At 46.9% G+C, this 13,001-nt stretch overlaps 1 protein-coding gene across 6 annotated transcripts in view; it reads right to left on the minus strand.

Annotated features, from left to right (window-relative positions):
- TNS3 (tensin 3) overlaps nucleotides 1-13,001 on the minus strand; it is a 339,136-nt gene that overhangs the window by 137,114 nt on the left and 189,021 nt on the right. For all 6 annotated transcript variants that reach the window (XM_048511801.1, XM_048511805.1, XM_048511803.1 and 3 more), the window contains 3 exons: nucleotides 12,016-12,080; nucleotides 8,385-8,468; nucleotides 2,020-2,132 (listed from right to left, as the gene is read on the minus strand). In XM_048511801.1, coding sequence (XP_048367758.1) covers nucleotides 2,020-2,132; nucleotides 8,385-8,468; nucleotides 12,016-12,080 — 262 coding nt within the window. The remainder of the gene's footprint in view (nucleotides 1-2,019; nucleotides 2,133-8,384; nucleotides 8,469-12,015; nucleotides 12,081-13,001) is intronic.

The following is a 13,001-nucleotide window of genomic DNA, read 5'->3' on the forward strand; positions in this document are numbered from 1 at the left end:
AGCCACTCGATTCAAACTTATTAGATTTAATTCCACATGAATCTGAATCTGAATAGGTCAAAATGTTCTTGTCCGATGATAAGTCCCAGGTCTCTATGCAAGTTGTGATGTTTTGTGCATATATGTGTAACTCATATATGTGTATATATGTGCATATATGTGTAACTCACCGAGACGGGACCTCGGTGAGTTCCACAGGGCCTGTAAGACGGAGTTGTTCCACCGGGCTTTTGGAGTGTCTGGCCGCTAATGGCCACCACCACCACCACCCCCCACCTCCTCCCATCCCTCCCCTCCCCTATTTTAGCCTCTTGTGTTGGGGTCCCTTTACCATCTATGGGACCCCTCCCCCCCTCCCCCGGGAGGGTTTTTATTAAGGATTTACTGCTGACGCTGTTTTTATATGTTGATCGCTGTTGTTTATTTTAACTGGGTTTTAATTGTATGTTACATTACTATGTTGTTCACCGCCCAGAGCCCTTTGGGGGTAGGGCGGTATAAAAAACTCAAAAATAAATAAAATAAATAAAGTGTGTCATCAGGAAGCTAAACAGAAACGCCAGACTAATTACTTTTAAATAATTTCATTATTTTTCCTTTAGAGTTTTTTTCCTCATGTCAAACTTTGTATTACATATTCTTTTTATACAGAGTAGAATTTTGATTGGGAACTTTGGAGGTTTCAAATGCTATTATTTTATTGGTAACTCAGGTCAATGAATGTCTGCCCAGTTCAGAGCTGACAGGTAGATGGGGACAGCACTGTTCTAGCGCCACTCTGGCCCCTCCAAAGGGCTTTTCTGCGGAGTGGGAAGACCAGAAGAAAAAAACCCCACAAACCTCCACCAACAATCCCCAAAGATTACAGAGATATGCCACAAAAAACTGTGTAACTCCCATGCTCAGAATGAGTTGACCCAGAAAGGGGTGGAGACTCAGCAGCAAAAGGCTGCAGAGCTCTTTGGAGGAGACAAGGCTACCAGACTCGGACCTTGGTTTGAATAAGCCCTTAACACCTTGTTAAGGTAACTGCAATGTTGTTGGGAACTAGTGGGAAGGTAGTTGTTTATTTTAGCCATGTTGTAAATGTTGGAGTTTATTGTTTCAGGGTTTTTTGTGGTTGTAATGGGTGAGAGTTCTCCTGGAAACCTTCATCATGTTGAATCCTGTTCATCAAGCCCTTGGAGTCTTCAGGAGCCAACCCACTTGCAAAGAAGAATTGGACTTGGCAGTATCAGTAGACTGTAACTAGAAGGACTTGAAAATGCAACCTGAACAGGCCCTTGAAGTGTGATGTTAAATGTTGATGTTTGATGTCAAGAAAGTAAACCATTTTGTTTTTAAAATTTGTTGTTGCAAACTCATTCCAAGTTCTGCCCCACAGAACCCACAGATAGAGGTTACAACTGCACCAGCAAACAGGGGCTAGAAGGGAAGTGGAAGCCAACTATGGTTGCCACACCTCCTGGTTTGCCCCCAGAATGCCCCCAGGCACACTGGCACAGCTTTGTACACTGGCATGTCAGGATGAGGGCGGCAGCTTCTAGGTCAGGCACTGCAGAGCCACACGGCGCCCCGCCCGGCCACATAAGTTGCCACCCCACCATTGGCGTGCGCCCCTTGCGCCTGCAGAACCGGCATGTGAAGGGTAGATTGGAGCGCAGGTCAGTTACAGATTAACACCTGCTCTGAGGTTTTGCAGTCTGTATTATCTGTTTGTTCTTGGGATCTTTCCCAGACTGCTTTGGTTCAGCGTGTGAGGGTTTTTATGGGGGATGGACCAGAGTTCTCTTGGACACTTTCTTTATGTTTTCTACTCGATGGAGTCTAAGCCTTTCAATAAAGCTCTCATTCCTTCATGGGGATGCTGATTGTCTGGTCTCAGTTCATTACAGGGCACCCCTGCCAGAACAGGGCTGTGCCTGCTCCAGAGTGGGATCCCCCCCGCCCCTTGATTTGCTGCCCACATGATAAACAAACAAGCTAGGAATAAAAAGGACACCAAGCAAATTATCTCACCTCCCCCAGCATCAAAGCTTGGGATTCCATGCAATATGACGTAGTGCAGAAATAGAGGGGCGGTGTTCATTTTGACGGATCCAGAGAGAAGGCCGCTTAAAAACTGCACGTACCTGAAAAAAAAGAGAGACGATCTCTTGGTAACAGAGATAAATGGTAGCAGGTCCGGATTCCGTGCCGCATGAGGAGAGACTTAGGGAGCTGGGTAAGTTTGGTTTGGCAAAGAAACGGTTAAGGGGTGACATGTTAGCCATGTTTAAATATTTGAAGGGATGTCATGTTGAAGAGGGAGCAGAGATTAGGACCAGGAGCAATGGGTTCAAGGTGAAGGAAAAAAGATTCCACCTAAACATCAGGAAAAACTTCCTGGCAGTCAGGGCTGTTCGACAGTAGCACTGTCTAGTCCAGGGGTCTGCAACCTATGGCTCTCTAGATGTTCATGGACTACAATTCGTAGTCCATGAACATCTAGAGAGCCACAGGTTGCAGACCCCTGGTCTAGTCCACATTTTACTAGCTTACTTGCAAGAATATCATGGGGCATTTTATTAAAGGCTTTACTAAAGGCCTGCAAAACCGAGCTGTTCCACTGGGCCTTTGGGGAGACCGACCACTGATTGGGTCCCCCCTCCTCTTCCTTTTATAACATCTGTGGATCCTACTGTCCCTTCCCTCTTTTTCTTTGGGGATCTGTTAGTAGGACGCCATCTATATATTTGACTGAACGCTGCTTTTAACGGGGTAGTTTTAACATATATAGAGCCACTGTTTAATGCTTATTTAATTCAATTTGATATTACTGATTTTATCGTGTGCTCTATTTCTATGTTTTGTTCACCGCCCTGAGCCCTTCGGGGGAGGGCGGTTTAGAAATATAAATAACAACAACAACAACAACAACAATAATAATAATATCTAGGTACACTACTACAACAGCATTCCCTTCATATACCAAGAGTGTCATTCTATCAAAAGAGAGAGAGAGAGAGAGAGAGAGAGAGAGAGAGAGAGATGAGATTTGTCTGGCATGGTTTGATTGGAGGGGATGTGAAAGACCTCTGCTGGATGTCCCAGAGAGCCGCTGCCAGTCTCAGTAGGCAATACTACCCTTGATGCACCGAAGGCATAATAAGGCATTTCATGTGTCTTCGTGTGAGTATTCAAAGGTGGCCACACCAGGAGAGGTGGGACAAAAGGTGTTCTGCACAAAGGTGGAGGTTTTGTAATTTGCTACACTTGCACAAAGCTTTCTCCAAGTTGTTTTTCACTTCAGGATTAATCGGAAGGACAGCAATTCGACAAGTGCCGCCTCGCTAGCAGGTGCTTCCCTGATCCACACTCACAAGGTCCCTCTGAATCAGCTCACTTTGGAAAAATCAGGCTGGCCTGGACAGAGCGCCGTTTTCAGTGTGCTGCCCAGTGTGCTGCCCTTTCAGTGTGCTGCCCTTACCTGTGAATCATTAGTCCCGAGCAGATGGTTGAAGTGTAGGCGGCAGGGTGATGGGAGCGCGCTGGCTCGCAATGAACCCCTCAGGCCCCGTGCTCATGTGCAGCTGACTCAGTATGACACGGGGCCCAACCCAGAAAGCCCAGCACCTGTCAGCCTGCGCCACAGAATCAAAAACATCCCCAGGGCTCATCTAGATGTGTGATGCAAGCTGATTCTCAGCCACACATCCCAACAGGGGACACGCCTGAGAAGGCACTTTGTTGTTCAGCGTTTGGATGCACTGCGTGAGTGAAGAAGAAGAAGAGTTTGGATTCACACCCCAGCTTTCTCTCCTGTAAGGAGACTCCAGGTGGATTACAAGCTCCTTTCCCTTCCTCTCCTCACAACAGACACCTTGCGAGGCAGGTGGGGCTGAGAGAGTTCCGAAGAACTGTGACTAGCCCAAGGTCACCCAGCAGGAATGTAGGAATGGGGAAACAAATCTGGTTCACCAGATAAGCCTCTGCCACTCAGGTGGAGGAGTGGGGAATCAAACCCGGTTCTCCAGATTAGAGTCCACCTGCTCTTAACCACTACACCACGCTGGCTCTCGGATAGGCCTTCCCTTCTGCACTATTTCCCCACGGGGACATGCCTGCAGGGAGATGGCTTGCCCCATCTCAGGTGCCATGTGTCCTCAATTGCATGATCCCAGGATACACACAGCACAAGGCAGTGGCAAACGGGGTCCAGTTGAGGCCATGGTATGGGAGGGAAGACCAAAGCACCTCCTCTTCTCCTGCAGGCTTCCTGAGCCATACCTTCTAAGGCAGGGGTCTTCAAACTACGGCCCTCCAGATGTTCATAGACTACAATTCCCATGAGCCCTACCACTTGGCCATGCTGGCAGGGGCTGATGGGAATTGTAGTCTATGAACATCTGGAGGGCCGTAGTTTGAAGACCCCTGTTCTAAGGTGAGACACACACACACACACCCAAGGACATGCAGCTGAGAATCAGGCCGGAGCACCTTCCAACTCACATCATACATCTTGCGCAGACAAGCCCTCAACTCTGTGACAAGGTCAGGGTCTGAAGTCTACAAACTTGATGTGTTGTTGTAGGCTTTTGTAGCCGAAGTCAACTGGCTGTTGTTGGTTTTCCGAGCTGCGTAGCTGCGCCCCGGCAGTTTTTGCTCCGACCGTTTTGCCCGCATCTATGGCTGGCATCTTCAGGGGTGTGGCTGGCATCACACTGCGCCACGAACGGAAACACATCTTAACGTGACGTGCCTATGAGGAAGCCAGCTATCGATGCAGCGAAAAGTTCGGGGCGAGGAGAAGAAGAAGAAGAAGAAGAAGAAGAAGAAGAAGAAGAAGAAGAAGAAGAGGAGGAGGAGGAGGAGGAGGAGGAGGAGGAGGAGGAGGAGGACAAGGAGGAGTTTGGATTTATATCCCTCCTTTCTCTCCTGCAGGAGACTCAAAGGGGCTTACAATCTCCTTGCCCTCCCCCCCTCACAACAAACACCCTGTGAGGCAGGTGGGTCTGAGAGAGCTCCGAGAAGCTGTGACTAGCCCAAGGTCACCCAGCTGGTGTGTGTGGGAGTGCACAGGCTAATCTGAATTCCCCAGATAAGCCTCCACAGCTCAGGTGGCAGAGCTGGGAATCAAACCCGGTTCCTCCAGATTAGATACACGAGCTCTTAACCTCCTACGCCACTGCTGCTCACTTTTTGCTCTGACCATTTTGCCCGCAACTATGGCTGGCATCTTCAGGGGCATGGCTGGCATCACACTGTGCCAACTAGCAGACCAGGGGCCCCGCAGCCTGGAAAACCCACAACGGCGAGCGTACAAACTGAGTCCAACTGCAGTGTGATTCCAACTCCTTCTCCTGCATACAGTTTGAACATCTGCACAAAGCTAATTCAACTCTGGATGTGTCAAAAGGGCCCCATGTGGCAAACCACATCTGCCCAAGATGATGGCACAAGAACCCTCGATTGAAGGAGTCACACATTAAGCATGTGGACTGCAGTATATCCAGCTCATACAGCTGCCATAAACGTGTTGCAGAACAGACTGCCGACAGCATCCGGAGGGTTTCTGGTTCTCATGGCTGCCTGTTTGCAGAAGGGAAAGGTTGCTGGTAATCAGGCCTGTTTATACTACATGGAGACCATCTCAACAGGGCTGTTAAAAACATTCCTTTTGCTCCCACGGTACTGTTCATCTGTGCCCCGAGAAGCAATGTTTACAAGTGTACACTGGGCTCTTTTCAATAAAGAGGCACTTATGTGTAGACAGACAGATGAATGGGAACGGAGCTCTCCAAGCCAAATATTTATTAAAAAGTAAAAGCCTCAGGGAAATGTGTTGTGATTTCCCTGTGCAGCCAGCTGTGTAGGTCTCCAGAGAAACAGAGCAGCTCACTGGGAAAGTTTTTATCTAGCGAGGGAGAAACGGATCTACTGTCTAATTGCCCAACCAGGTTTCTACACAAGGTTGTCTCGTCAATTGCCAGCAAAGCCTCGCTCTGTAAACAAGTGTCAACATTGTTGCGTGCTGGACAGCAAAGGAAGCGGTAACTAAGGTGACCAAGTCAAACCGTTAGACCAACCCCTTCCTTTCTTTTCCAATCAGACACTTTAATTACAAGTGCCAGTCAGTCGATTTTGCTTCTCTTCCCATTTGGGAATTTCAAAGCCCTCAAGCTAAGTGTCCCAACTGAGCCTAAAATTGATTCTACCACATTTCAATCAATGGTCTATGTCAGTGTTGGCGAACCTTTGGCACTCCAGATGTTATGGACTACAATTCCCATCAGCCCCTTCCAGCATGGCCAATTGGCCATGCTGGAAGGGGCTGATGGGAATTGTAGTCCATAACATCTGGAGTGCCAAAGGTTCGCCACCACGGGTCTATGTTTTCTCAAGCAACTACAGAGCAAAAGGTTCAGTTCCTCTTGGAGGGTTCTGACCCTCAATGTACTTATTTTTGCTGCTCATTTTTGGAGGCCAAGAAGTCAAAGGAAGGTGTTTTTCACATGGGTGGCTCATTCCGCACATGCAGAATAATGCACTTTCAAACTGCTTTCAGTGCTCTTTGAAGCTGTGCGGAATAGCAAAATCCACTTGCAAACAGTTGTAAAAGTGGTTTAAAAACGCATTATTTTGCATGTGCGGAAGGGGCCGGTCTTAATTACGTTTTACAGTTTTATTGTTCAAGACTTCCGTCCAAGAACAGGGGGGTTTGAAAGAAAGCCCTCAAGCTAACCCTAAATGGAGCAGTTTTTCAACCTGTGCCATCACAAGTACTGATGTTCTAGTCTAGAACACGATATCCTCTTAATAAGATACTGGCCAGGTTTTTTGCAGATGTTGGCCAGGTTTCTGGCCTCAGTACAGGAGGTAAATTAAGACAGCTTTCCAATTATGCAGAAGAACTTTTGTGGCAGCATAAATAGAGATATCTTGTCTGCCTCGACAAACACGCTGCTTTATAGACAAACCCGTTCTGTTCTGAGTTCTAGTGACAAATAGAACAAGAAGAAAAGCTTGGATTTATACCCCACCTTTCTCTCCTGTAAGGAGACTCAAGGTGGCTTACTAGCTCCTTTCCCTTCCTCTCCCCACAACAGACACCTTGCGAGGCAGGTGGGGCTGAGAGAGTTCCAAAGAACTGTGACTAGCCCAAGGTCACCCAGCAGGAATGTAGGACTGCAGAAACCCATCTGATTCACCAGATAAGCCTCCACCACTCAGGGGAAGGGGTGGGGAATCAAACCTGGTTCTCCAGATTAGAATCCACCTGCTCTTAACCACTACACCACACTGGTCACCTCACTAACCATGCAATCCTAAACAGAGTTATCCCCTTGAAAGACTTACTGACTTCATCAATTCGTTGACTTGACTAATTTAGAAGGGTATCTATCAAGCCCAATCTCGTCAGATCTCAGAAGCTAAGCAGGGTCGGCCCTGATTAGCACTTGGAGGGAAGACCACCAACGAAGCCCAGGAAGCAAAGGAAGGCAGTGGCAGGCCACCTCCGGATTTGCCGTGCCATAAGGAGCCCCCATCAATCGGCTGCAATTTGATGGCAGTTGCCCCCAACAACAACTATCTTTAGGATTTACACTGTTAGACCAAATACGGGTGCATGATTTCTTTAAATGTCACCACTCCAAATCTAACAGCATATTCTGATATTTGCTGCAGCACCCGGTTGCTGTGATTCTAGGAATACTCATAGGGCCCTTATCTGTGATAATGCACATTTAACTTTTTGTTTACTGGGATAACAGAACCTCAGGGGGAAGGCAGAACTGTCACATGAGTCTGCCAAAACATGCATCTGACAAAAGTTTTATCGATTCGTTTTACAAAGCATGAAGTTGATACGACCCTGTTAATTAAAATTTCCACAGACACAAGACTAAACCTTGAATTTATAAAATCTCAGATTCATACTAAAGATTCACCTGCCCCCGTGAACTCTGCAAAATCTGTCTGTCTGTCTGTCTGGGCAGCCAAGAAGAAGAAGAAGAAGAGTTTTGGATTTACATCCCCCCTTTCTCTCCTGCAGGAGACTCAAAGGGGCTTAGAGTCTCCTTTCCCTCCCCCCCCCCCCCAACAAACACCCTGTGAGGTAGGTGGGGCTGAGAGAGCTCAGAGAAGCTGTGACTAGCCCAAGGTCACCCAGCTGGCGTGTGTGGGAGTGTACAGGCTAATCTGAATTCCCCAGATAAGCCTCCACAGCTCAGGCGGCAGAGCAGGGAATCAAACCCGGTTCCTCCAGATTAGATACACGAGCTCTTAACCTCCTACGCCACTGCTGCTTCAAGAAGGAAAGGATACTGAAAAACAGTTAACAAAGGAGGAAATTCGGGAAACTGCCATCGTGAAGCCATAAAGAGAAAATTAAATTAAAATACCTTTTCTGAGACGGCTGCATTAAAGCAGAAACTTTATCATCAAAGAATTTCTTCATTGCAAATCTGTCTAGGGCTTGATCCGCACTGATAAGGGAGAGAAGAACGAAAATACCTGAGGGAGTAAACCTGGAAACACAGATCATTACACTGTGACACACACCAAGAAACTGAAGAAGATTGGGTGTGCACTGGCCAATGAACTCTCAATGCAATACTTTACACCATTCCAATCTAGTTCCTGATCTGGACGGCCCAGACTCATCAGATCTCAGAAGCTAAGCAGGGAGGGCCCTGGTTAATCCTTGGACAGGAGACCACCAAGGAATAACAGGATCACTAATCATAGGAAGGCAATGGAAAACCACTTCTGTTAGTCCCTTGCCTTGACACCAGAGGCGTAGCTACAAGGGGAACGGGGAGGCGCGCGTTGCACCAGGCACGCGCCTGGGGAGGAGAGCAAACAGTTGAGATTTTTTTTGGTATTTTTTAGTGTTTTTCAGTTTTGGGCCTGCATGGGGCACAGCTTTTAGGCTAGCAGCTCCAAGATTTCCGGGAGTTTTCGGGGGACTCTCCTGATGATACCACCCAAGTTAGGTGAGTTTTGGTTCAGGGGGTCCAAAATTATGGACTCCCAAAAGGGGTGCCCCATCCCCCATTGTTTCCAATGGGAGCTAATAGGAGATGGGGACCAAACCTTTGAGAGTCCATAACTTTGGACCCCCTGAACCAAACTTCACCAAACCTGGGTAGTATCATCAGGAGAGTCTCCTAAAGATACCCTGAAAGTTTGATGCTGGTAGCCTAAAAACTGCGCCCCCTGCAGGCCTAAAACTGAAAAAACACTAAAAAATACAAAAACCACAAACGAACATGGGGGGAGCAGCAAAACTCAGATTTTGTACCGGGCTCCATTTTTCCTAGCTATGCCTCTGCTTGACACCTCTGCTGGGTTGCCATAAATTGGCTGATGCTTGATGGCACTGTACATACGCATGCAATCTAATCCCATTGAATTCTGTGGGGTTAGAAGTGTTCAGTTCTGTGTGGGATTGTACTGGGAGCTACAGATCAAGTAGGGGCATTCACTCCATCAGTTAACTGTCTTTGCAGGCCACTTAAAAATGGTTTAAAATTAATAGTCCTGGTCCAAATGTAATTGGTCACATAAGATCCCACCTCCACCCGCAGTAGGGATTTATCAAGAGAACAGTTTTCTCTCTGTTGCTGAAACATTCCAGCCTGTTGACATTTGCCTGGAATTCGATAATAATTAAACTCCGGTAAAGAGCTCTGCTTCTCACTGCACAGGATAAAGTTCTTCATGATACAATTTGAAGAAAAGTGGGCACCTTCCACAAATAGTTTTCCGCTGACAGACCTAAGAACCCATTTTTCAAAATGACTCTCTTGGCAGCCTAACAGACTCGTCCTCTGCATGCGATCTGTCGGAGGCGCTGCGCTTTCCCAAACACATCCCAAGAAGAACCTGTTCAGGCAAACATTCCAGAAACCGGCCCTTCCCCGTCTGCGTCTCTGGCATGTGCCCACTGTTGGAATAAGCGACTTCTGCATGCCTGGACACTGGGGGGTGCTGTGTATCTCACTCTAACTGTGATGTTGCCTCTTGTTTGCCCTCCTTGTCTGGGCCAGGAGACCACCCATTAACTTCCTTTCTTCCCCATGCTGGTTTCACTTCTGTTCTAGCCAGTGGGCCTTTCCCACTGTAGCATCCTCTCACCTGTACACACGTGATGGCGCGTTAGTTGTGCCCACTTGTCGTAGGAAAAGTAATCTCTTTAGACTAGGGTTTCTTTCTATCTACCTCTTTCCTGGAACAAAGCTGTGAACTGGAGATGCTTGAATAAATGTAAGTTTTACCTTTTACATTTATCTCTTGGGAAGTTTCTATAAACTGCACTCACACACACCACTGGGCAGATCCATGACTCTAAACGAAATCTAACACCCACAAAAGTAACCACTTGAACTGAGTTGTTTGCTGCTTCATTGAACATGGTATTTTCCTATGTTACATTCTTTCTGGAGACAAAGGTGATTCTCAATGCAATCCTAAAAACGCTTTACTGGGGATGAGCCCTGTGGTATAGGAGTCTGAGCAGATGTGTTTAGGACTTTTCTCAGTGGTGGGATTCTATTAGTTTATCTAACAGCTCACCCACCCACCCCCCACCGCCACACCCACGCCGCCCACTTACCTGGCTGCTGTGGAGGAGCATGGCTGGCCAGGAGAGGAGGGGAAGGGAGGGGAGGGAAGGCAGCAGCTGTGGCTTGGCCTGAAAGGCGAGGAGGGGGCTTTCCGAGCCCCGGACCGACCTGGCGCCTTGCCACCAGGCTGCTCCGGGGCTCAGAAAGCCCCCTTGCTCGCCCTCCCCTGGGGTGATGGAATTCAGTTGGTTAGCTACCGGTTCAGACGAACCGGTGCGAACTGGCTGAATCCCACCCCTGACTGATTTCTCTGTGTACAACCTATGTTAATTTGCCACACAACATTCAAATGAAATCGTCAAGAATTTAGTTCTATCTGCCTAATTTTGCTTTTGTCTATATGGCCTCTTTGTGGCTCACGCATTTCTTGATCATGCTACAAGGTAATAGACACAAAACCCACCTACTGGCACTACGCCATGCACAGATTTGCCAGCTGAGGGGTGGGAAATATTGGAGATTTGGGGGTAAAACCTGTAGAGGGCACGATTTGAGGAGGGGATGTCTAAAGAATGAATGAATGAATGAATGAGATGAATATGAATGTAATGAATGAAGATGAATGAATGAATGAATAGATGATGGAGTCGATAAATGAATAAATCGTAAAATAAAACCAGGATACAACTTCAAAAAAAGTGACTGCTGTCTCTAAGCAAACTGATGTCTGCCGACTGGAGAGCAATTGTAATCCCAGGAGATCTCCAGCCATTACTTGGAGTTTGGCAACCCCAACCCTACATAAAATCAATTAGGGCCACACATTTGGTCACTTAGGCCTAAAACAACATATGTTGCATCCAGGATGGCAACCGGACAGTAAGTGCCTCCTCTTTCTTCTGCCCCACCTGTAAGTACTGACCTTACATTGTGACACCAGAGTAGACTAGTGTTCTTGCCAGCCTGCCAGTTGGAGCTGGGTGAAGAAATGCAGGGAAGAGGGAAGAAAGCAACTGGACATTTAATCTAGCTGGCTTAGCCCTTAGAAAGGTGCACTCAAGCTATACAATCAAGAAGATTATATTCACCCCACCCTTCCTTCCTTAACAACTTCCCTAAATTATGGATAGGCTGAAATGCCATTCAGTCGAAACTCGTGTGAGTTGTAAGTAACAAAGCAACCAGAATCTCAAATTTGAAATATACTTAAGAACTCCTTTACACAGAGGTGTAGCTGGGCCATACTGCGCCCAGTGTGCACTCTGCGTTTTCCATCCCCTCCACACACGTACTTAGTTCAGCCTGAAAGTGCAGGGTGAAAAAAGCAGCCTGTTCACTGGGACCTACACTTCCCAGGAGACCTTGGGGCTTGATTTTCCGCCCTGCCCCCAGGCGTGCGCCCAGTATAATGCGCATCCCCCCTGCTCCCTGGTAGCTCCACCTCTGCCTTCGCAGCTTTCCTTACCTTGCAGACACATTTGTGAAATGCATGTATGAAGATATCACTACTCCAATTCGTCCTTTTCCACCCTGTAAAAATACAATTTTTTTTTTAAAAAAGACAGCAACAATCAAACTTGATTACTTAACACTAGCTTCAAAAAACAGGTTAAAACTTCTAAGATTCAGTAGCCCTTTCCCAGTTCTTTGTAACTGCCAACATATTTTCATTAGATACAGGAGATCAAAACAAAACTATACATCAGAGTGGGGAAAAAAATAAAACTAAACACACACACTCCAGCCCAGCCTCGGTAGCATCCAGCACGTGTTCTTTTTTCTTTGGCAATTCTAAGGCATGCCTAGGCAGTTTTGTAATTTCTGGCACAATGTGATATTCATATTCTGGAAAACCCTTCTACTTGCAACAGGTATTATTAGCCTTTTTCTTCTGACGCCTCTGATTTATGGCAGCAGCATCATTTGATGAGCATTTTCACAATGTTTCCAAACATTATTAAACACACGACACACAGTCGGTACAAATTGCCCAAAGAGCGTTCCTACTAGCCACAGCTTGTTTCAAAATGACGGAATAAACGTATCTAGCAATAGTAAGGAGGGAGGCTTATAACTGCAGTAAATCAAGAACAGCAAGTTGATCTATTTATTTAAGAAAGGGGAGAAAAAATGTACTGTCGAAGGATTTCATGGCCGGAATCCCTGGGGTTCTGTGTGGTTTCCAGACTGTATGGCTGTGTTCTAGTAGCATTTTCTCCCGACGTTTCGCCTGCATCTGTGGCTGGCATCTTGAGGATACTCTGAATACAGATGCAGGCAAAACGTCAGGAGAAAATGCTACTAGAACACAGCCATACAGCCCGGAAACCACACAACACCCTGGAGGAAAAAATGGTTTAAAAGTTAATGGCTAGCTTTCTCTGGCATTATAGCTTTTTTAAAAAGCAACTTTAGGGAAGGGGTCATAAAGCAGAAGAGAAGAAATAGAAG

Source organism: Sphaerodactylus townsendi, linkage group LG11, assembly GCF_021028975.2.
Source record: "Sphaerodactylus townsendi isolate TG3544 linkage group LG11, MPM_Stown_v2.3, whole genome shotgun sequence".
Classification (NCBI taxonomy): domain Eukaryota; kingdom Metazoa; phylum Chordata; class Lepidosauria; order Squamata; family Sphaerodactylidae; genus Sphaerodactylus; species Sphaerodactylus townsendi.